Here is a 26,025-nt window from a genome sequence, read left to right as displayed (position 1 = left end):
TGAAAAACAGCAAAAATGGAGATGCAGGTGGATTTTTTTTGCGTGACAGTGATGATATAGAGAAGACCTGTCAGTACTGTTAACCTCAATATGGAAAACTTCCATATTAAAACTCAGTATAGGATATTTTGTACTGAGTCTGAGAGATTTCTTTTGTAACTCATAGACTGTGCACACTTTGACATCTTTAGTGTGGCTGGACCAGACACAGGAAGCCGAGTGGGCCTTCTGCTTTTCTTTGTTTGACTCTGAGCACAATAATGACTTTGTCACCAGCCTCCCTTTTACAGCCAAAAGACAACAGCAAACACAAATGCAACCAGGAAAAGAGGCTGAGAGAGGGAAAAAAGTGAGATAATAGGATTCTGGAGCTTCCTCTGGGTCCCTTCTTTATTGTGCTGATTCATCAATGGGACTCTTTCTGCTCCTCAGCAATTAGTATTCGTAAAGGCAGGCTTAGGTAACAGCTCTCTCTCTCCCCCCCCCCCTCAAGCCTATTTAGATCATTAAATGAATATCTAACAGTACCTATTATTATTATTATTATTATTATTATCATTATTAGTTAGCCTCAGATTGTACTGTCAAATAATAAAGTGTTCAGCTCAGCGATGATGTGAAGTAAACTTTACTATAGACTACTACATAGAGTCTATAGGCTATATTTCCTTTTAGCTCTTTAAAATGTGTGTAATATGAGTGTAGTAGCAAAGGTTCTTTGTTAGTTGGAGTTGCGGAGACAGGGGCACATGCCAGAGAGCAGAATAGCTACTGGTGGAGGGCAGTAGAGATTGTACAGGAGGTAAAGTCTGAAGTTGCCGTTTGTCAAAATGTTATGCAATCTGATTTGTGGAGGTTTCTCAGAAATGGCCTGCTTTACCTGTGAACTCTGTTCACATCTATCGTCATGTGCCTAAAGTCACTGGTTGTAAAATGAAAGAGCGTGCTTTGAATTTGATATCAGTTTGTTTGCAGAACTTGTCTGGTGGCTTGGCAAAGCAGAAGCGATCTGTATTTTTCACTGAAGCTTAAGATCATGTGGGTGCTGCCTGTATCTGTTGCTGGTGGCTCGCATGAAATGCCTGCCAACACTTGACTAACCCGCTTCAAAAGGTCATGACCGCTAAAAATCTGAATATTTCTGGATGTGGTGGAAATAAATATGATAATCCCTCTGAAAACTACATTATATTTTTAATAACTGTCACACATGCTTACCTTATTATTTATCTAGAAAATATCTCCCCCTAGTGGCTGTGTGCAGTCCTCGTCTTACTCACTCCACACTTCTTGTTGGTTGGGCCAACTTTATATGTTTTTGAGATTGACATTATTGCAGGAACATCCCCCCAAAACCTGGGCACCCCACAGCTTTTTCACAGTGTCACTGTTGAACTTCTTTTCCCCAAGAATACACACATAGAAAAAAAAAACACACATAGATTTGAATGGATGAGATGATCGTCAGACCGTTCTGTCAGTAGACTAATAAGCAAAAATTTCAAAGGTATATTACATTTTATTTTATGTATTAAAGGTGCCCTAGAATGTATTTATCTTTGCATAGTTCAATAATGAGAGTTCAGTACAGTCTGCAACACAGCTGTGTCCTCTGTCAAAAGAAAAACACACTTTAGAGCCGTAAAACATGTTTTACACCATAATTTCAAAACCTTTCTGTAATTTACAACTTTACTCATTCTATTTAAGCCACCAAAATGTACACACCCTAATGGCAAGAGAACAGCGGACCACTGTAGGCCCATTATCTGTAACTTAACTAAACTGTAAAAATATGACATTGCTAGCTGTGTGTTACGCTTAAAGCTAATCTTTCCAGACTCCACTCTCTTCATCTAGCTAACTATACACCATGCTGACTGGACGCTAAGAGGACCCAGAGAGGACTACAACACTATATGGCTCCTAGTTGCAGTGTTAAAAGCTACACTAGGCTAAATTATACTACACTATGTGGCTATGGGCCCACAATAAAAGGAACAGCAGTCTGTTTTATTCTTATAAAATAAACAAATAATAATTCTGTGTCACCTTTAAATATTGTTCTTTATTTGTTAGCTCAGCATACTCAGCCTTGACGATCAAGATTTAGTGCTTTAGGCTACAGCCACTGCCTCTCCAACCCCGGTGTCATTGCCTAGAGTTAGTCCCTGCTCCAAGGTTGTTCAGTTCTGCTTCTGACAGAAACATTTGTAAGAAAATGAGAGTGGCCTAAAGGGTAACTGTCATGCATAATTCTAGGTTCGAGTTGATGCCTGTTGCTTCTCCTGTTTTAAATCAGAAGACTACTTTCATGGCTTAGAGTTGCTAATGAGGGCAAGTTTAATTTAGTTGGGCCGGATGCAAAATGTTACGTTTAGCATTAAATGGAAGAAATACTGAACCCAAAGTGTGTGCCTTTAACAACACAGTTCCTTCTCTGAGAACATATTCCAATCAGCTAGTAATATTTTATGCAATATGGTGCCCCTTGTCACACTGCAAAATAGATAAAGCAAATCTAAACCCCACCAATAATCTCTGAAGGATCACTGATGACAAAGTTACAGTTAAGAAATGCACTAGAGTGGATTTCAAGAAGAGTGCAAGAAGAGTGGGACAAGCTAAAACCAGAGCAGTATGAGATCCTGAGATCCTCAACAATTGACCATTTTGGAACGCTGTGACCATCCAAATTGTCTTGCAAGGGTCTTTACTTATTGTCTGCAATATGAAGGTTTATGTTGAACTGGTTATTTTGAATAACATGCTAAAAGAACAGTGGAATAGCCACAGCTAATAGAAAGGTCATGATTTTTGAGACTTTATGAGTCATTCTTAAATTTCAGTTACAGCTGTGTTGTGTAGTATTGTGATCGCCCACCCCTACTTGAGTTGCAGTGATATATATGGGGGTTCTGACAGTAGATACATCTGTAAGAAGATAAAAACCCAGTTAGAGGCACATTTGGCATGGAGAGCACCGGAGCTAGACAGGCTAGCAGAGCTGAGCTCCAGTACTGTAATCTGATGGAAATGTAAATTGAATCTTATTGAAATCTTAAACTATTCTAATCTGATAAACCGCAAAAGCATATCCTCTAAACAGTTACAAAGGATAAAGGTGCACGTATTCGTCACTGTACAGCGTGGACTGTACAGCGAAATGTGTCCTCCGCATTTAACCCATCTGGTAGTGAACACACTCACACACACACATGTGTTAGGGGCAGTGAGTACACACACACACACCCAGAGCGGTGGGCAGCCAACTCCAGCGCCCGGGGAGCAGAGAGGGTAAAGGGCCTTGCTCAAGGGCCCAACAGTGGCAGCTTGCCGAGCCCGGGAATCGAACCCACAACCCTGTTATCGATATCCCGGCGCTCTAACCGCTGAGCCACCACTGCCCAAGGTTACACATTTACACCTCTCATTCATCATTTGTTTTTGTGTTTGTTTTGGCTGCCACAGGTTTGAGTGGCCTTTTCTTCTCATTCTGAACTAAGGACCCTCGAATATCACCTTAATTAAACAATATCGCGTTGGCACCTATGGAAAAACGAGGGCGTCCTCAACTTAAAAATCTTTTTTTTTTTTTATCTCCACCATATAACATCTTGCTAACTTCCCACATTTTAAGCTTGGACTCATTAGCAGAGTGAATACCTTCCTAATATTAGAATTAGAAAGTATACTCTCCTGTGCTGGCTTGCCTAAAAGAAGAACAATGAAGTATCTTAATGTACTATATTTATGTGACCATAACCAGGGCAATATGACATCACATTTATATTATAGGTGTTTGGACATATAGAAGTATAGCAGTTCCTTTCCAGAGCTTCCTAATGTTATGCTCTAATGTTATAAAGGTAAGCAAAGACAGCATTAGGAGCTTTGCCCAACATTAGGAGCTTTTCCCACTGCTCCCCATAAACAGATTTTAGATAGATTATTCCTATAGTGGTTTGGGAGGCATGTGGAACATCCCATAATATACAAAAATATAGTATATAGCATAGTTGTTTGGAAAATGTTATAATATTTTTTGCACTATAGAAGCTGAGAACCATACATCATAATACAAAATACTGTTTAAATTATTGTTTAGGGGGAACAGTAGAAAGATTTGGACAAAACTCCTAAACTTTGCTTAGCTTCATAACATTAGGTTAACTTCCACCAAACAGCTACAATGTAAATGTTATGTAATATTGCCCATATTGTCCAACAACCAACAAAATTAAGTTATACTACACCGTGATTATTATATTATGATTAAGAATATGTTGCACCTAAGCAGTACAACAGTCTTGGTGGTTTGGTGACTTTTATTTAATTAATTTATAAATAGTTCAGACCAGAGGAGGATGGGTCGGGTCCCCCTTGCGAGTCTGGGTTCCTCCCAAGGTTTCTTCTTCCAGCTCTGAGGAAGTTTTTCCTTGCCACTATCGTTGGCTACTCACTGGGGGCGTTAGGTTTTCATGTCTTCCTATGTAGTTGATTTGATTTGATTTGATTTTGTATTTTGTATCCCATAGGGTAAGACTGTAGGGAAGTAGGGAGTAGAAAATAGAAGGTTGTTGGATGACATACATTTCTCACATTGTAAAGGGTAAAACAATGTCTGGGTAAGATGAGGGATTTATATATAGAGATTTATATGTGGACCAAATAAGATAATGGCATTTACCTACAACCTGTAATCAGCTAATTGTTACTATTACTATGTTTGTCTGATGTAACGACTGCAGCATTGCATTTGTATATACATATGTCATCATACACATGAGTTTCAAATGCTTGCATTACAGTATTCTTTCTGCATGAGTATATGCATAGGCTTCAGGCCTTGTGAGGAAAACTACGCAATGATCTCAGGCCACTGTCCCACATTGTTCTGAACTCCTTCTGAGTAAAAGAGGCCGTTTTAGCAAGCTGCTATCAGGTACCTCAGGCTCTACGTGCAGCAGATACCACTCATGTGGGGCCTTGTTGATGTGACAGAGAGTTCAGAACGCAGTTCCCCTCAAGTTCTCCTCAAGTATCACTTAACAGGTTTTCACAAGCCAATGAAGACTGCTCTATAAGAGAAGTGTCATCACATTCTACAGCAGTCTCCAAGCAGTGTTGTTTAATTTTTTTTTAAACTCAAGTAACCTCTCAAGAAAGAAACATCTGGCTTTGCTGTTCTAGGAATCTCATTCATATCAGTTAAAGGGAAGTCAGCTCCATGTATACCACAGTATCTGATGCACACTATCTGATGTGGTATATTTTGGAAGCTTCTTTATTGTGACTACTATAATCTTCTTTATGGCCTGTGCACTGCACAGAAGTCAGATACCACCTTGCATGAACTTTATTTCCATGAAGTTAAAAAGTTAGAAAACTAGACTTTAAATACAATTAAACGATACAGAGAATTCCTAACTCCTTACAACCAACTACAACCTGGTAGACCACCAAAACTGCCCACATCAGATTAACAGCACTTAAAGTATTCATGTTTGAAAAAGATTAGCGATCAAGCTCCACTCTCCAAAAATCCATGTGTTTCAGTCCGTCCTCCCACTGTGAGAAGACCTAATGGGCCCTATTTACCAACACAGGGCCCTATTTTTTTCATGTTTTTAAAATATTTTCAGACTCCCCCTAACACAAGCAATGCCCCCAACGATAGGAGGGTGAAAGCTAGCGCATTTCTCCTCTGATACATGTAAAGCCAGCCTAACAACAGCTAACAGATGCCTGGGCTGACCAGCATTATAGTAAGAGTGATATGGGGCAGTGCCATCAACGCATCCCTGAGAAAGCAAGGTCAGCTGTTCTCTCTTTGACCCGGGATATGAACCAGACCAACAAAGTTTTCACAAAAAGTAAAATTATTATAAGAGCATAACTGCGAACAAATCTGCCATGTGTTAAAAAAAATCATGAATCTGATGCAGATTAATGCAGACTAATAAATGAGGCCCAGTGTTATGAGTCTCGTGGGATATTGAGCTGATAATGGGCTGTTACTGAAAGACTGGAAATAAACAAAAAAGAAGGAAATTTGATCAAATAACTGTTTAAGCTGCTGGTGTTCTCAGAACAATGGACTCACTGTGCAAGAGTCCACACCTCAACGTCATCAAATGTGTTTGGGATTATTTGGATGGTAAAAAGCAGAAAAAGCTTCTTCGACTGAACATTGTAAAGTTTGTAAAGCCTCATTTCTCTGAGAAACTGAAAGCAAGTATGAAAAAATAGAAGCTGTAATAAAGTCAAATGATGATCACACTAAAAACAGAAACTTTTATTCAGCTGTTCGAGTGATTTTCTGCCAAGTATGTGTTTTCTGCCTTTCTTCCAATGCTGTAATGGTTTTGACTACACATTCTGTTTTTTCACAGTACTATAGATGTATGTTTGTGTGCGTGTGAACTGTACAAAATGACCCCTGAAAGTATGTCTCAGGGTACTAGTCCACCCCCATTAACACAAGAATGCAGCTCTTGTTCTTTGCTATTGCTTTTTTGTCGGTTTTGAATTTCTCTGTAACCTATAGCAAAACACTGATGGATGGATGACTGAAAAAATATAATATATCCACACATTCCTGAGGAACCGTTGTTTTGCTAAATTTGTCAGTCTGATTCTATCTTCATGCTCTCCTTCTGGTTGTTCAAGATCCTGTGATTGAACCTGTCTGGCCCCCCATCAGATCAAAGTCCAGACATTTTACAACACTGTTCTGTGCATAGGGCTGGTGAAGAAAACAGGAGAGGATAAAGTACAGATGAATTGTATTTCAGTGAAAGTATGGGTAATCTGTCAAAACCTTAAAAGTAGATGAACAGAGCAAAAACATATTTGATAGTTCAAGAAGTATTCGTGTTTAAACAGATACAGTTGTAATGTCAATGTATGTTGACTCCTAAAAAGCCTATGAACCACAAGTGTTTACAAACTTCTATTACACATTAAAAGCCCCACCAGCTTGTACAGAAGTCCCTAGTTACTGAATAATATGCTGTAGTGTATAATAATAAGCCTTTCTGCATTAAGGGGTGAAAAGGAAATGTTAAGCAGATAAAATTAAGAGTTAGAACGTTCAGGTAGACTTATAACACTCATGCTGGGTTATGGTTTGATGACACTCTGTGTAACCCTTTTCACAAACTCTTACATGCTGGGGGAACCCTCAGGGCCTTCTTTCCTTTCAGAGAAGGGCTAATGATTTCTTGGAACTGAAGGCAGAGGCGGGGTATAGGGAGGGGAGAGGGGGTAGGTGACTTAGGAGGATTCCAAGGGCCTGTGAGTGACAGGGGCTTTAAAAATTTATCAATTGCGAATTTTGGCAGAATTGTTAGTTGTGCGGCCCAGTGTAATATCTTTTCATGTCGCCTCTGACTAAATGTACATGTCTACATTTTCATTCCTTTAATTTAATTTTTAGAATCATGAAACCTGTTGCTTTGTGAGTAATATAGGCATGTACACTATATGTTCATATGTTTGTGGACACCCCCTAATAAATGCATTTAGCTACTTTGTTGCACCCATTGCTGACACAGATGTTCAAATGCACATACACAGCTTGTCTAGTCCCTGTACAGAAGTATTGACAATATCATAGAACTCTCTGGAGCAGATAAACATAAACCTATAGGCACTATTCCTAATACCAGGTGTGGGCTAGAAGGATACCGTGCTCTTGGCATGATGCAGCTCCATTCAGTACTTTTGGGATGTGTTGGAAAGTTGGGGATGAGGTGGGGTGGTGATCATTCAACATCCTGACCTTACTGAATACAGTCAGATTGTCACAGCAATGCTCCACAATCTAGTAGAAAGCCTTCCCTAGACAGTAGAGGCAGTTACTCTAACAAAAGCAGGATAGACTCTTTTTTCAGTTTAATTTCTGAAGAAACAATGAATAAGCAGATGTCCCAATACTTTTGTCAATATAGTGTAGAATCAACTGATCTCCCAATTGTTAGGCCTTCAGAATGTGATTAACTACCAACTACATTAAAAATAGAATACACTGGAATACAATGAAGTGACAACAACCTTGTGCAGAGGCTGTTTACTGAGGCCTCTATCTGTTTCTCTGCATACTTAGTCTCCTTTCACCCTGTTCTTCAATGGTCAGGAACCCACAGGACAACCACAGAGCATCTATTATTTGGGTGGTGGGTTATTCTCAGCACTGCACATCATCCACCAAGCACCATTCCAGACAACAACATCCTGTGAGCAGCTTCCTGTGGCCGCTGATATAGGACTAGAGGATGACCAACACAAACTGTGCAGCAACAGATGAGCTTCTGTCTCTGACTTTACATCTACAAGGTGGAGTCAACGTAGGTTGGAGAGTCTAAGAAAGTTGACATTAAGTGAACACAGTGTTTAAAAACTCCACCAGCACTGCTGTGTCTGATCCCCTCGTACCAGCGCCACACACACTAACACACCATCACAATCTCAGTGTCACTGCAGTAAATGCAGAGAATGACCCATCACCCAAATAACACCTGCTCTGTGGTAGTCATGTGGGGTCCTGACCACTTAGGAACAGGCTGAAAGGAGGCAACAAAGTATTCATAGAAACAGATAAACTATGATCATTAAAGAACAGAGGTCAAATCAGTCAATATGTAATCAGTAAATTAGCAGGTATTCTATTTTGATCAATCCACATCTTCCAAAAAAACAAAAACAAAAAACAAACAAAAAAATTACAGTTAATAAGTTTTTCCACGTGTGCTGGAAATGCTATACATTAAATCAGGATTATGCAAAAATGTCCTGCTCCTGGGCTCCCCTTACAATCAGGAAGTGGAATTCATGCTTTGAGCCACCAACATAGGAGAGTAAAGCTATACATGCTTTACACAAGCATTTCTGGACAAGCTGAGCAATACAGAACCACCACTGAAAGTGAAAGCAGCTTGAGGACTGAGGCGGTAGAGTAACACTACAGGATTGTACACAAATATGTATATATACAGGTTATGCAGAGTTACGCAGTTCTCATTAGCGGTGGCTTGCCTGTTAGGAGCATGCCGAGCCTGTAGTAGCAATGACTGCGGCGCTATTCTCCCTATTACAAGTCAGTGGAGCATCATTTCTACATTAGTAAACTACTTCCCATCAATGCAAAGTTGTCTTTAAGGTAATTGCACTGAACATAGCCAGACTATTAGTGAAGCCACGTACATAGATTACATACATAGACTAGTTGACAGAGTTAGCTCTTCTTCTCTTTTGTGAAATAGCTGACATTTTTACGACGCATGACAGTCTTCTCTCTCTCTCCCTCTCTCCACACACACCTAAGGGTAGATTGAAATCTTTTGAATAGGAATGTAGAATCAACCTCTCTCTCCCCTCTAGCCATGCAAACGTCAGCGGCTCCCAGGATGCATATAAGCAGAGAGAGGCAGAGAAGAAAAGAGAAGACGAAAATGGTTCATTCTGACAGTGTTGCTTTCCCACACACACACACACACACACACACACACACACTGATTCCCTCAGGCATCCAGCTCTGCACTCATGTAGCCATACCAGTGCTGTGTAGCCATGCAGGTGCAGCTTTGGCAGATAAGTGTGTTACACAACTACATGAAAGTAAAAGCTTAACTTCTTTAACCTCTCAACTTCTTAGTTATGTATTAATCTCTAATACTCAAGTCATATTTAGCATTGAATCATCTGGAAACTACTATTACTAAACTACAGCTCTGAAACGTGGACAGGAGTATCGTAATTGCATAATAGACAGGTTCTGTCTTGTTTATCTCTCATGATCTTCACTGGCGTCTCTGGTAGCCAGTTCCTTTTCAAGCATTCCCCCGAGCTCACACCCCACATACAAACACTCACATGCTCCTACACTTTAACTGATTGCTGGATTGTCTTATCTGAATGGTTCAGGAGCCACTGTAGTGATAATGTGTCAGACACTCACTTCACATGCATGCTTGAAGTGCAGTTATAAGAAACCTGTGGCGAACAGGAGGCTAGCTGTACTATATAGTAGCGTTTTGTATTGTATTGTAAAGGTCTTGTTAAATGTCTTGTAATCTAGATACCTTTTAAAATGGTGCTTAACACCTTGAACATTTGTCCTGTTTTTGAGCTTCTGTTTTATGACCCACTATTCAGTATCCCCTATGAATTACTCAGTATTCACTGTAAATTAGTATCTACTATGAATTATGAAGAATTATTATAGTTATAATAATTATTCTGTGTCTACTATGGACTATGCAGTATCCACTATGATTTGTTCAGTATCCACTTTGAATTATTCAAATGAGTTATTCAGTGTGCCCAGTAAATAATTCAGTATCTACATATTCTATAATTTTTTCAGTATGTACTACAAATTACTCTCCACTATTAATTATTCATCATCTACTATGGACGCTGCATCTTCTACTATGGAAGTCTGCTTGTACTACTGTAAGTTGCAAAGTAAAGCCATCATGGATTGGACTAATATCCACATAGGCTCAATAGAACTGAGATTTGGGAAATTTGGCATCCAGGGCAAAACCTGGAACTCTGCGTGATGGTCCTCAAACCACAGTTGTTCACTTCATCTGTGAGTGGTCATACTGTTTTGGCTCATCTGTATGTGTAACAGGTCCAACATATATTACTGATGATAATAATAACTGACCAGTCTGTACATAATTTAGCATAATCCATACCTGCAAAGAACCATTAAAGCATTCAGCTAGTTAACAGAGAGAAAGCGTGTGAGGTTATGGTTTTATTCAGAAGCTGAAATCTTGTTATGGTAAAACAGGAAGGTTACATGAATGGTGAAACTGATGGAAGTTAGATTAGGTGAAGTTAGACCTGAGATATAGATCTATGCACATTTTTTAACCCTGTGAGTGTCATGTGTCACAAGTCAGTGCATCCATGCATGATAATGCTGACTTCTCACTCAGCCATACAATCAGCAGTGCGTCACTTTTACAGTGTGCTGATGACTGAAATGTGATAACGTTCCAACAGATTTTTTCTCCTCCAAACTAATTGGAATAGCCCATGACATCTGATTGTTATGAAACACAGCAGATTGCATATTCCTCAGAGAAGCTGTACATGAATCTTCAAACCAAACCAATTGTGACAAATTATGGGTATTCCATGTCTGTTTGGGTACACTTTATATATATATATATATATATATATATATATATATATATATATATTACGGTGCATTGTGGGATTCCAACAATTCCCTTAAAAAAGGCCTACTACCTTTTCGAACACCACTACAAAATAATGAAACCCCAAAGTAGTGAACTATATTAAGGGTTATTACTGGTTTTATGATATGATATCACACACAAATGTGGTGTTGAGATTTTCTTGTTTCAGTGATCTACAAGTAAGAAACAATTCACATAAAATTACATCAATTACAGCAATCAGGGGCGCTGCCAGGGATTTTAGGCCACATTAAAAGATATAACACTGGGTATCACATCTCTAATAATTCTGCAAAACAACCCCCACTCCCATGTGGTGTCCCTGCCAGCAATGATGGTGACATACTGGATGACACTTAAGGTTATTGCTCAGGAAGACATTTGCCATTGAAAAGTACATACTTAGAAAGTTGAGCCATTATGTGGATTCATATAACATGGTGAACAGGGCAGCGGGAGAAACTTCATTTGGGCTCAGTCTGGAGAATGTTCTGAAGTTTCAGTAGAGGAGTAAAACCCCAATCATGTTACTTGTCACAGTTCACTCTCCATCTCTGCCCATTTACCCTCTTTGATTTTCATGCACCAGACGGACCAGATGCTATCTCACACCGTTGGTCTCAAAAGTATCAATAACTGAAATTCCCCAAAACCAAAGGCAGTTTTAAAGGTGCACACCAGACAGGAGAGATGGAGATAGAGATTACTGGCTCTCTATACTGGCATGTTGCAACCTGTCTATTCTCAGTTTCTCAAAGACAGACACACACATCTTCATAAACGTACCCCCATACACACCCGCACATACACTATAATGCCAAAAGTACTTGCTCGCCTGCCTTTGCAAGCATATGAACTTAAGTAACATCCCATTCTTAATTAGGGTTTAATAGGCCTGGATGCAGCTGCTTGGCCATGTAAACCCATTCCATGAAGCTCTCTATGCACTGGTCTTGAGCTAATCTGAAGGCCACACGAAGTTCTGGAGGTCTGTAGCGATTGACTCTGCAGAAGGTTGGTGACATCTGCGCACAATGCGCCTCAGCAGCGCCTCAGCGTTGACCCCGCTCTGTCATTTTACGTGGCCTACCACTTTGTGGCTGAATTGCTTCCAGTTTTTTATAATACCACCGACAGTTGACTTATTGCACAGAGGAGTGCATGCCCAGGTGCTTGGTTTTATACACATGTGGCCGTTTAATTGATTGGAACACGTGAAATCAGTGATTTAAATGGGTGAGTAAATACTTTTGGCAATATAGTGTATGTATCATGTATCTGTCATAGGTAATAAAACATAAACATACATTTGTAAAATGTAATTTATAGAAATGCAAATTTTCGTGTGAGGAAATAGTAAGGACACCCCAACATTTAATACTACAAAAATGCCAAAAATTAGACACTGATGATTAGAACATCATTAGAGGGGATTCTGGAAGAGCCTGTCTTATTTAAACCTCAGACATTTAGTTTGGTTTGCTCTTGATTGTTGAAAAGTGAGTGGTATAACCATGGCAAGATCTATGGCTGTACATACATATGATTCTGGGACAATTAGATATCAGCCATTCCACTGTCCACAAAAAAACTTACAACTTCAAAACAACTTCCAACATGTCCAGGTTAGGCCATCCTAGCAAGTTCATCAGAAGAGCAGACCATAAGCTGTGTAAATAAGTCTCCAACAATCCAAAAATGAAAACACGGGATCTGCAGGTCGCTCTTGCCTGGTACAGCATCTATCATCAGAAGGAAACTGCTGGGATGTGAGCAAGGAGGAAAGCAGCAGAGCCTGGCAATATCTCTATCACAAAATCCACTATGAATTCTTTATTGTTTTACAGGGGCACCAGGAAAATGTAAGGTCATCTGTCCAGAAACTGAAGCTAAAGCTAAGGTGGACCATGCAAACATGCAGCAAATCTGCCTGCTGGGGTGATTTGCAACAGGCTGTGCATGCTAGAACCCCCTCAGACATCACATAGCTGAAACAATTCTGCACAGAGGAGTGGGAAAACATTCTCCCAGTCGATGTCAGAGACTGGTAGACAGTTATAGAAAATGACTATTTGAAGTTATCTCAGCGAAAGGAGGGAATACCAGCTATTAGGGCGCAAAGTGTCCTAACTTACAGTACATGTCTATTAATTAAATTATTAACAATTTTTATTAAGGCAATGTAATGGGTGATTAGTGTATAGGTGAAGGGAAGATTATGTGTAGCCTTAACTGTTAGGTGTTCTTGTTATCTTTCCTTGTTCCAGAAAAAAACACAGCAACCTTAATCTTTAGGTGTAGGATCGTCTCATGTTCATATATTAGTTCATGTAATGTTAAACGTTACTGATTAGATCATAAACAGCCACAGCAACATAGGAAGGGAGTAGTCTACCTGACAGAGCTTGTGATGTGGTGGGTGAGTAGAGTATAGAGGAAGGAAATGGGCTGAGTCTAATGTGTACCCCCTGTTGTTAGATGCAAGATGTTGCCATCTTCCTGTATGATGCTGCTTCAGTTGAATTTGTTTATTTCGATTAGATTATGTCTATATGTAAAGACATGTTTAAAAAGACAGGCTAACATTTGGGTAACAGGGTAATGTAACATTTCCCAACATCAGCATCTGACCTCACAACGGCCTTAGAATTGAATGTTGCGAAATTCTCACAGTGCTGCAACTACTCACATAAGTGGTGTATAGTGAAACTGATATAAGTTAGATTAGGTGAAGACAGACCTGAGATCTAGATCTGTGCACATTTTCTAACCCTGTGAGTGTCATGTGTCACAATCTACTTACAGTATCTAGTTCCTAGTACATCAGTTCATATTCCTGTTGTCACCAAGTTAATCTACACACTTGCTACAGTAAATAGAAATACTAGTAATATTCTGTAATATTTAATTATATTTGCTTTATTTAAAAATATATATATTCCTATGAGACTAACACTGGCATGATTACTATTTGATCATGCAGACTTTCTGAATGCTCAAATCATGTGCAGTAAAACCAGTTTTTTAGACTTTCTACTTTTCTCCTGCCTCTTTCTAACCTTCCTGCAGCAGCAAGGACAAACTGGGTGTGGCTCTAAACTCGGGCCTCCACCAATCAGCAGACTTTTAAGTGACGTGGGTGTAAACAAGAGCGACAAGCGGGTCAATCCAACCATCAAAAAGACATGTCTCATTCAACAGCACTGTCACTCCAAACACCTGTTGTCCAGGAGCTGTGACCAGCTTAGCCACTGCGAAATAGAGTCAGAGAGAGAGAGAGAGAGAGAGAGAGGGGACACCATGACTGAATCTTCCACCAATTTGCGACTGAAACTGCCAGTCGTTTGCATCGTGTTGGAGGTCATTCTCATCATCCTCTTTGGAGTACTTGTGGAGTACGACCATGATACCAGTTCCTACAAATGGCATAAAAACAAGACACAGCCAACAGACTATGAGAACGAGTTCTACTATCGCTATCCCAGTAAGTATGAGAGAGAGAGAGAGAGAGAGAGAGAGAGAGAGAGAGAGAGAGACTCACTCTTGCAAACAACGTTAGATGCTTTAACTAGCCAGCGTTTTACCCTCATTAAATATATGATCTAAGCATTGATTAATGATGTGAGAAATACACTGGGTGACAGTTCAGTGGGTAATAACTTGAAGTAATTAGCTGCACAGAATTGGGGCTTTGTTGCACATCATTCAGATGTCAGTCATATTTGTAGCTAAATAAATCAGTGCAAGTCTTGCCAAATGAAGTAAACTGAAGACAGCTAAATCGGTTTGTTCAGCAAATTCAGAGCTACTCTGGGATTCCACACACTGCATATTCTGTGCCGGCCCTGTGCTAACACACCCAAAAACAGGTGTCAGGTGTTTCGTTATTATTGTGCAATTATTAGCCGTGCAATAAAGAGTCTAGGCTCTCTACATACACAAGATAATGGAGCCATTGTCATTGCCAGACTTCAGAAGCCTGCAAGAGTACTAAAATTCCTCCAGTGGTTCCTTAAAACAATCTTTTGAACCCTGAGATGTGCAAGAAGTTCTGCTACCACTGACCTAAAGTGACGTTTTAGAAAAGGATCAAGCCCCTAATGGCTTGAGGTGCAATGTCCAGACTGAAACTGGAAACTGATGAATAATACTGAGATGCTCAATATCAGTGGACCATTTTCTGATCCACACTGACTGGATCTTCTGAATTTGAATGTTCAAAGTTTTTTAAAGGAGTCTCTTTGCTCTTTCATTTTATTTATTTATTTATATATTTTTAAGGAGTATGGGACAAAGTGCATGAACACAATTAAAAATAAAATAGCATATTATCTAGTGCTGCATGCATTAAAGGGCCATGGCTGTGCTTTTGCTCATACCTGTTATGCAGGTGATTTGGTGTCAGCTATACTTTTATTCATTGGAATAGTGGGTCCACCATTTGGTGGGACCTTCTTGATTTCACTTTTTTTTCATCAGTTCCGTTCTTGAATGTAGGGTGGTACTATTGCCTCAATTTGGGAATTTTGTGTTCATCAAACTAGGGTAATAGACGCTCTGTTCTGTCCTATGCCATGTTTGCTCCCTTCAGTGAAGTTCTTGCATAACAGCTGAAACACTCCCTCACAACCACAACTCACTCACAACCAAAACAGGTTAGAGAACCAATGAATGTGAAAGTAAGTATCTGAATTGTATTGGCAGTTGACTTTTCCTTCTCACCTGGGTGTAACATTTACAGAGAAGATTAAAAATAAGTCATAGTGGCACTGAGGTGAGAAAGGGAGAAGTGAGAAATGTAAATGATGTTAATTCTCACAGTAGTTTAACCTCAGAAAGCTACACAGTTCTTCATGTGCCTTTTATTGTGATTTAAACATTTAGTGCATATAATGCATTTTTTTCAGATTCCATTAAAACTATAAACCTACTGAAATCAAAGGGAACATTTTGTAGATCATTGAGCTCAATTCCACTGTTGTTATACAGTGTGGTAATATCTGCAATTATACAGTGTGGTGACGTCTTATTAAAGCCTGCTTTGGAATAGAGGAACACTAAAGACAGTAGGTAGGGGCTGTGAAAGGTGTTAGAAAGGTCACCTGTGCTGTTTGTACTTGTCACTTCTCATTTGAAGGACGGAGGTCACACCTGCATACCACCATAGCTGAGGGAAAGCGGGAGGTTTCTGAGACTTCTGAGATGAGTGGCTTAACTCAGGCTAGATACAATTTGTTTGTTTTTTACATATTGCTTGTTTTTGGTAAACTGTGGGTTTTGATGTATTCTCTGATCAGTCTCATCTTGGTGTAGTGGGTAACAACACCACCTTTCCTGTGGCACACTGGTACATCATAAGATTCCTTGAGCAAGACTCCTTTCTGGGGTTTTTTTTATACCTGAATTGTTTTTTTACCCAGTTTTGTAGATTAGCCATTTACCCAAACCCCTATCACATATAATGCTCCCAACATTGAGATGATAAAGACTGACATATGACTCCTCCTACACACGCGCAGCCAAAACCGCCTCTTTTCACTGGCGCTGATGGAATGTGCTAGTAACCCAGCTGCTATGCCTCAGCTAGCAGACGCCACCAGCATCACACTAAAGAGATGTGGGGAGGGGGAGAGAAAGAAAGAACCATATACCCATCCAGAGAGAGCCAGGCCAATTGTGCTCTCCCAGGCTCAGGCTGCTAATGGCAGCATGCAGGAATTTAAACCAGCGATCTCAGGTCATAGCAGCAGTGTCTTAGCCCGATGGTTCACTTGGCGTCCCTTTGAGTACGGCCCCTAATGACAAATTTTCTGTGTGACATGATAGTTCTGGATAAGAACTTTTTTCACCGATATGGGGGGAGGGGGTGGGGTAAAGATTTCGAGTATGTTCCTTGATGCCAGTGTCATCAGTCCTGTAGTTGACCTTGAGTCGTCCTGTAGGCTGGTATTGTTGTTTGAATTGCACCATTTGTGTTTGTCACACCAGGCTGTTAGACACCCTGACGCTGTTCTGTCTGTTCTGGTGTTTGCTCTTTTCATTCACCATTCATGATAAACCTTCCTCAGGAACAACTGTTAAACACACAAACTATAAGATTCCCAACAATCATACACAGAGAACAAATGCAGTTTTTAACAAAGACTACAAAAGTGACAGAAGTTATTCTTTCCGAACTTTAATCTGTCCACTGATATTTGGTTTTATATTTATATATATTATATATATATATTTATATTTGGCTCAGTGGTTCAATGAATTAACCTTTAACGAGTAAATAAAAAATAAGTAATAATGCAAACGCATTTACTAAATTAAATATGTTGCCTTTGCTCCCCCTTTTACATAGATTTCATAAAATAATTGTTTTGTGAAGGCAAAAGTATGAATCATCTGAGTGATCTTTCTAAACTGCCACTAACACAATCCTGTTGGACATCTGAAGGCACAGGGAGAAGAATTACAACAGACATCTATGTTGGCTACAGATATTGATAGGGGAAGCAGCGATGCCACTGCCATCCAGAGATCAAATGGTAGTGCCACTCTGGTACGCCCTAGTCTCTGGCTTACTAAAGCCTTCTGTGGAATAGAGGAGGGTTGAGGAATGTGAGTAGTGATGTGATAGTTGTTAGAAAGGTTACCTGTGCCAGTCGTTACCTGTCACTTCAGGCATGAGGGACTTGGGTCCCTGTTTATGCACACATACCTGCATAACATTTAACACTGTAGCTGAGGGTAAAAGGTGGTTGAAAGCTTAAAGACAATATCCGTTGAAATGACTCTGAACTCAGGGTAGGTATGAATTTTATCCCACATGGGATATATATATATATATATATATATATATATATATATATATATATATATATATATATATATATATATATATATATATATATATATATGATAATGATTATGCCTTGTATCTAATTTATATGCATGCTACACCAGTACTGTAGGTAAAGGTACATTTTTCAGTAACTGTGGATGAAAGGAATAGTCTGTTGAATGTCAGTCTCTTTTCATGTGAGTTTGTACAGTTATTTGTTGAGAGAGGAGCAATGAGTGAAGGTTTAGAGTATGTGGGACAGTTTGCCCTCAGGGACTCTGCCATCTTCATTGATGCCAGTGTCAGTTGTTAGTTGCCTGGCAACAGCACAGAGCATCATTGTGTTGATAGTGTGGGGCAGATAGGCAAAAAGAATGAGTCTAATGAAGGGGCATTAGTGGGAACACCCACATGAAGTACATGCCAAGTTCAGTACACTCGGATGCCCTTAGATGCCCTCAATTAAATAATCAGATCATGAAAACCTGTCAGCTATGTTTATAGGGATACTGTACAATGCATACTGATGGAAAGTAACTGAGGGGATGTGAAGCGTGGTTCCAATGTTTTTTTTTTTTTTTTTTTTTAAGTTGTCAGACCCAACAGTGAGAAAGTCATTCAGCTATTTTTAAGACATGTCTAGGAGTTCTGGTACTATATAAAGAACAGGTAACCTGTTTTTAGAGTGGTTTAGGTTTATTTTTCTTATGTTTCTGCTGTGTGTTTACACTAGGTTTCCAGGATGTACACGTGATGATCTTCATCGGCTTCGGGTTCCTTATGACTTTCCTGCAGCGTTATGGCTTCAGCAGTGTTGGATTCAACTTCCTCATCGCAGCCTTCTCTCTGCAGTGGGCAACACTCATGCAGGGCTTTTTCCATGGCATGCATGGAGGCAAGATCCATGTCGGAGTGGAGAGGTGAGATGCTAAGGTTGCCCTGTGTCTGTGTCTGTCTCCCTGTCTTTCTGTCTGTGTGTCTAAACATACTAAAAACCTTTAACTCTCTCTCCTGCAGCATGATAAATGCAGATTTCTGCACTGGCTCGGTGCTGATCTCATTCGGGGCAGTACTAGGGAAGACTAGCCCTGTCCAGATGCTGATAATGGCGATGTTTGAAGTCACTCTGTTTGCAGTCAATGAGTTTGTCCTGCTCTCTGTTCTCGGGGTGAGTAGATATGATTTATTTGATGTTTGAGTATTTTGGATTATTTAATTATTTTTTATCAAAGTAAAAAAAATAGATTGACCAGATGTTCATGGAAATGGAAATCTGGGCCGGGTTTCCCAAAAACATCTTAGCACAAAGATGATTCTTAAATGGTCGAGAGAGCATCAAACTGAACTCTCTCTCTCTCTCTCTGCCATTTAATCCTAATGCTAAGATTTTTAGGAACACTGGACCCTGGTCAGTTATCAGCACAAGGAGTTAAACAACAACATTGTTTGGGTATTAATAAATGTGTTGGTATTTACAGGCAAAAGATGCTGGAGGGTCTATGACCATCCATACGTTTGGAGCATACTTCGGCCTGATGGTGACCCGTGTGCTGTACAGACAAAACCTGGATAAGAGCAAGAGCAGGAACTGCTCTGTGTATCATTCGGACCTCTTCGCTATGATTGGTTAGTCACATTATCTACTTAGAAGCAGGAGAACATGTTTCAACATAGTATCTCGGATATTAATGAAGTGATTTTTGTGATGGATTCTATTTAGGCACCATCTATCTGTGGATGTTCTGGCCCAGCTTCAACTCGGCCATCACAGCTCATGGAGATGACCAGCATCGCACTGCCCTGAACACATACTACTCTCTGGCTGCTTGCACTCTGGCCACATATGCTTTCTCTGCTTTGCTCAGCCACGAGGGAAAACTGGACATGGTGAGTGCCCCCTTGTGGGCAAACGGTGCTAAAGCATTAAGTGGGTGTTGGTGGTGTACTGGATCTTCATATGCATATTTCTCAATGAGATGATAGGTTCTTGGATAGGTTTTTCCCAGAAAATGGTTTTTAAGTGGAATATTGGAAAGCTGTCATGCCTTCTTAATTTTACATTATTTTTTACATTTATTTTTTGATGAGGCAGATAAGCTCTGCTTTTGTTTGACGGTTTAAGTCCGTGTGTGAGAGCGGACAGCAGCAGAGTCTAACCTAACATAACTTTTAGGACTGTTACACAAACTTTTTGTAACTTCCTGGATAATGTTGGTGTCCTCTCTGGGTCCTCTCCATGTTCAAACAACATGGTGTGCAGTTAGCTAGCTGAGGAGTAGCATCTGGTAAGGTTAGCCCTAAGAATGGCACCTGACTGGCACTCAGGTAGATTCAGCAGCCCCTCCTGCTCTTCCTCTTAATCTTTTTAGTCTTGCTTCCTTGTGCATCTTCTCCTGAAGTAGCGTTGCGTTTTGCCTTGAAAGGCTTTCACATACGTAAATATTGGGGGTGTAAATAACATGAGTAATGGCTGTTGAAGAACAGTTTTAGGGTTTTTGAATTGGTCTGTTTTTTCAGTTCAGTTTAATTCATATGGCTTTTGGAAGAGGATACAACAGTGTTTGACGTTCATAGTAGATCACTTCCACGTACCAAACTGTCATCATTCAGCTATGTCAAGGTGAAACAGGTTACCGTTCTAGGACCACTTCAGGCGTTTCATGTTGATTGTTGTGCTTGTGTACTCAGATAGTGAGGGTTCATACATACAAAACCTTATTCAATAGGCTACAATGCATTGCGTAACACAGCTGTGTTGAACTGCTCTTCAGGAGATGCAATAGCAAACTGTGGAAATCACTCGAGTGAATGGCAGGTGCCATCTGTAGAATGCACTGTAGCATTTTTGATGGCTATCTGAAGAGGAATGTTTCAAGCTAGTATGATTTTAAAAAATGCAACAGCAGAGGTAGTGGCAGTTAGTGGAGTTAAACCACATACCAGCATTCAGGGAGACATCTTTTTGGCTGAGGGACTTAGATGGGCAATTTGCTAATCTTATCCTTTGGATCTTTTAGGTGCACATTCAGAATGCAGCACTGGCAGGAGGGGTTGCTGTTGGAACTGCTGGTGAGATGATGTTGACTCCATTTGGCTCCATGATTGTTGGATTCTTGGCTGGGACAGTCTCTGTGCTGGGCTATAAGTACCTTTCGGTGAGTAGTGCTCTCAAACACCACGTTATAACTCAAGTACTCAAGTTCTGAGAGAAAAAAAAAAGCTGTAATCATATAAAACATCTGTTGAAAGGTACTTTATAGAACCAACAGTGGTTCTTAAAAGAACCATTTTAGACTTAAATTGGACTTAAGATTTAAAAGTGCTTCTGTTGTTCCATTTTCTATCTCGGGCAGCCCTTTTTAGAGTCAAGGCTGAAGATCCAAGACACATGTGGTGTCCATAACCTGCACGGCATGCCGGGTGTCCTGGGTGCTATCGTTGGGATCGTCACAGCTGTGGCCGCAACCACTGACGTGTATGGCCTAGGGTGAGAACTCTTCTATGCTTTCTATAGTGTTACAATACAATACAATTGCGCCAGTCGGAGAGTGTGAATTTGATTGTGGTTGGATGAGAAGTATAAACATATACCATTCTGACACCCTATTGGTTTGTAAGCGATACACATGTCACATCACACTCCAGCAAGGACATGTGGCAGAGACTCAAGAGAACTCGAGTGAAATGTCCCAACTAAGCCCCATATTTACATTTCAATAAAGTTACTGATCACATGCCTCTGAAGTTACTGACTTTTTGCACCATTACAATACGTATAGGCAACTACTCAACATATTTTCCGTTCTATGAACCACATGTTAATGCTCAGTAATGCACATAGATGGTTCTTTAATATATTTGATATTATTAAAATGAATTCATTTTCAATGGGCAGATCTGCAGCTGAAACAGGTAGTCTAGTGCATCCCAACATTTTTCAACATTAACATTTTAATATAACATTAGAGTTATTATGACTTTTAGAAAAATGTTTTTTTGGGGAGGTGGGATAGCGCACTGTGGCGCGGCCTTAGCTTTTGGCATTTGTTTTCCTTACATTACTTTTACTTTTATACTTTAGTAGTTTTTAACCCAATACTTTAATAAAAAAGGAAAAAGCTTAAGTTAATCCTTCAACTTCTATAGAAGTATTTTTAAACTCTAGTATCTACACTTCTACCTGAGTAATGAATGTGCACATTAATGAAGCAGTACATTTTAATTCATTTTTTAATCAGCGTAGTGGCATGTACATAATTAAGTAATTCACTAAGTTAAGTTAAGGTAATTGTTAGAGGTAAGTGTATAAGAGGCTTTCTTCTCTTCCGATCTATTTTGCAGGATGAGCGACGTGTTCCCTGAAATCGCCAAAGGCTCATCTGCAGCCAGACAGGCTGGGATGCAAGCCGCCTCTCTGGGTGTGACCCTGGGCATGGCCCTGTTAGGTGGTCTCATTGTTGGTAAGTAATAAGAAAGACACAAAGTGCTTCAAAAACATGATGTCGCCTCGCTATGATGTTTTCAGACTTTCAGAAGTGATAACAAGGTTATGGTGGTAATAAGCACACTGAAGCTATTGTAAAGAGTGTGTAAGGTTCATATTAAAGTGTGTATGTTCTCAGGGTTCATTCTGAAGCTGCCCATTTATGGAGCCCCACCAGACAACCTCTGCTATGAGGATTCAATCTACTGGGAGGTAAATGTGCTTAATTTTAAAAATCTACTGTATTTTTTTTTCTATAAAACTATAAAACAAATCAAGGCAGATGTAATTTAATTGCGGGGGTGCACTGTGAGAAATGCCAACGCTACACATATTAGATCATTCCATTCTTTTTCCTGTCCCGTCATGAATTGATTTGTAATATTGTCATTGTTGTCTCAGATGCCAGGAGAAGAGGAGCCTAAAACTGAGCTGACTCTAGTGAAAACAGCACCAGAGGAGATGGAGAAACTCAATTGATAAATTACAAATCGGCCTTTGGTAACAACAGAGAGAGAGAGAGAGAGCAAGCAAGAAAGAGAGAGTGTGTGAACATGTGCGTGCTTGTATGTGTGTATTGATTTACCTGCCTCAACACACCTAAAAGGGTATACACTCAAACTGAGTGTGAGTATTGCAGAGGTATGAATTTACACAGACCTTCGATTCATGTGTGTAAACATGAACTCCCCTAGGGAATAGGGGGTAATACACTGCTTATCACACTACCACTGTAAAAACAGACCTATGACAAGAAATCTGACCCATATAAACACACAGCAACAATAACCTAATCCTCTTTGCTACTACCTTTGAATTATGAACAATCCATTAATATCTTTAATGTATCCTTCAGATTTGTGCCCAAAAAAGCACAAATACTTTTTAAAAAAATTGAATTTATCAAATAATATACCCAAAAAGTGAGTTATCACCTACTTTATATTATTATCATATTCATTTCAAATGAACTCCTGCTCTCTCCAGCCAGCAGATGGTGCTACAGTATCGCTTAATTCTGCTGCAGTGCGCTGTGAGAGGTGATAGGCTAGACTGCTGGTTTCACGGGCAGCTCTAAATACTTATTGTTGATTAGGACTTTCTTGCCCATCACACCTCATTTTTCGTCGTTTGCATTGCATTTTTAAAGGGCATTGTGAATATGATAAGAGCTATAAGAAAATGCCATTATTTCTGTTTTTCTTACAATGAAAGATTCATGCCCATGCAAACAACATTCCATTACAAATGCTTTTATGCAACAAACCAGTTGTCTATAAATGTTGAGGTCTTAAACAGACAGATCATAAAGCTCTTAAACTCTTTCTTTCTTATATTTGTCTTTTATAAAGTAAAACAACTCCAGTTATGCTCCCTAAAATCCGCTCAGCTTTGGTCAATTTTCTTCTTTGTTATTTTTGTTAGGGCATTAAACTGAACTATTATTCCATTATTGTCCTTTGAATTCAATAAAGTCTGTTTGGAAAATATTTGTCATGTTTGTTCAGTCTTTGGTTTTACAGTAAATTTGCACAGGGGGATACAAAGTCTATAAAATCTATAAACTACTGATTTTAGCTGTTACTAGGTTTTCTGGCGCTGTATCTAATGGGTAGGCCTGGTACGGTTTCTATGGGTTAATATCACAGTATAAAGGATCATACCAGTTTAAATGTTGACCTGTCAGAGCTGATGATTGTCTAATGAGAAATTTATCATAGAAAAAAATGAGGGTCCCTAATGGTAACCCTTTCCTTAAATCTAAAGTTTTAATCCAGTAATTTTAATTATATATATATAATGTTTATTTATTTTTTAGTTGGATTATATATTTCTAAAGGACGAGCAGCATGAACAGCCTGTTGTGGAGACTAAAGTAAAACAAAGCAGTATGGAAATCTCACTGTTTCTTACAGATCATGTGAGGGTTAACAGTAATCCCAAACCGCAGAGCTCTGGGTGAAAGTGTTTTTTAAACATCTGAATACTTAATTATGTGTACAATTAACGAGGAAAGGGTTAAGGCTGGGTCCAGATGGTCTCCGTCGCAGTAATTAGCACAGTTTCACTTTCTGGGATCAAACGGTGGAGAGAAAGGCCCGGCCTTGTTTTGCTAGCACGTTTGTTAGCAGCGCCTGGAGCTCAGTGGGGGCCATGTTAGAAGAGCTCCACCCCTCCTTCACTTCCGTCTGAGTGTGAGATGGAGCCTGATTTTTTCCCAGGCTTTGCACAGGTGAGCAGCTGGGCGCTGAAGAATGGGTGAAGGCTGAAGTGCTTAATCATCTCATCATAATTGCAATGATTTAGAAAAGAACTAGGCCTGCTAATGGAAAACGATTTTACATAATTGGTTGGTTTGCATGTAGTTGGAAGCTTGTCCATTTTTTTGAATGGTAATGAACTCCGGGGTACATTACTGAACTGATAAAACACAGACATGTGACTTCAGACATGTGTACAGTCCGGTCCAAGTATTTTAGTAATTTCGCCTCTGTACACCATCACAGTAGTTTGGAAATGAAGCACTTACGACGAAGAGGTTTGGCAGAAATGCTGCCTTAATTGATTAAGAAATGCAGACATTTAGATACATGGTCTTTGCATTTTTACATGCTAACTGATAGCTGTTCATGGGGTCAAAGAGGTGACACTACAAGTGAAGCAGGTCATCATTAGCCTGGAAAAGAAAAGAAACCTGCTAGAGAGACAGCAGGAACTTTAGTCAAGTTAAGTCAAATTTATTTGCATATCGCTTTTTACAACTGTTGTTGTAACAAAGCAGCTTTACATAATCAATAATTAGTAAAAGACAGAAAAAAAGAAAAAGAAATAACATAAAAAGACATGAAAAATATAAGACCCCCAGTGAGCAAGCCAGCAGCGACAGTGGCCTCAGAGCTGGAAGAAAAAATCTTGGGAGGAACCAAGACTCACAAGGGGGACCCGACCTATCCTCTAATCAGCACCATTTATTAATTATTGATATAAGTTAGCAAACCATCTATACTGTTGAACTGCTCTGATCATAATCATAATATAATAATCATGGTGTAGTAGAACTTAATATAGTCATGAACTTAAGAAATGGTTCAATCAATAATTCGGTAGATTATTAAAAAAAAAGAAGGAAATGTACTACCGAGCTTAGCAACACCAAAAGGCCTAGAAGACCTCTCAAGACAACTAAAGTTGGTCTCCATATTGACACTGAAAGTATGGTCTCCACATTGACTTGTGTTTAGTAGTGTCTAAGCTTAGAGGTATCTTTGAATTTTTAGTCTATTCAAACTAGTGGAGGTTATTCTTGAGTAAATAGTGAAGCACTTGGATAAGAGTGTCTGCTAAATGCTGTAAATGTGAACGTAAAGTGGATGATCACAGAAATGGTGAGGAGATGATGATATCTAAGATTAGGCTGTACCAGAACAATGGGATGAAAAGAGTATGTAAGCATGACACATCATCCCCCAAGCAAGGCGAAAGCATTA

General features: G+C 39.6%; 1 protein-coding gene across 2 annotated transcripts in view; it reads left to right on the top strand.

Moving 5' to 3' along the window:
* rhbg (Rh family B glycoprotein) overlaps window positions 1-24,027 on the top strand; it is a 32,337-nt gene extending 8,310 nt beyond the window's left edge. The window contains exons 1-10 of one of the 2 annotated variants that reach the window (XM_072679521.1): window positions 14,456-14,706; window positions 18,788-18,974; window positions 19,072-19,222; window positions 19,533-19,680; window positions 19,775-19,941; window positions 21,072-21,209; window positions 21,408-21,541; window positions 22,396-22,514; window positions 22,677-22,750; window positions 22,940-24,027. In XM_072679521.1, coding sequence (XP_072535622.1) covers window positions 14,523-14,706; window positions 18,788-18,974; window positions 19,072-19,222; window positions 19,533-19,680; window positions 19,775-19,941; window positions 21,072-21,209; window positions 21,408-21,541; window positions 22,396-22,514; window positions 22,677-22,750; window positions 22,940-23,017 — 1,380 coding nt within the window. In that variant the 5' untranslated portion in view covers window positions 14,456-14,522 and the 3' untranslated portion in view covers window positions 23,018-24,027. Of the gene's footprint in view, window positions 1-14,455; window positions 14,707-18,787; window positions 18,975-19,071; window positions 19,223-19,532; window positions 19,681-19,774; window positions 19,942-21,071; window positions 21,210-21,407; window positions 21,542-22,395; window positions 22,515-22,676; window positions 22,751-22,939 lie in introns of those variants that run through there. The other variant, XM_072679523.1, reaches the window with a different exon arrangement.
* Window positions 24,028-26,025: the final 1,998 nt, after the last annotated feature.

The sequence above is a fragment of the Salminus brasiliensis genome, chromosome 5, assembly GCF_030463535.1.
Source record: "Salminus brasiliensis chromosome 5, fSalBra1.hap2, whole genome shotgun sequence".
NCBI classification, from domain to species: Eukaryota; Metazoa; Chordata; class Actinopteri; order Characiformes; family Bryconidae; genus Salminus; species Salminus brasiliensis.
The sequence above is the reverse complement of the archived record's forward strand: the minus strand, read 5'-3'. Positions and strand labels throughout refer to the sequence as shown.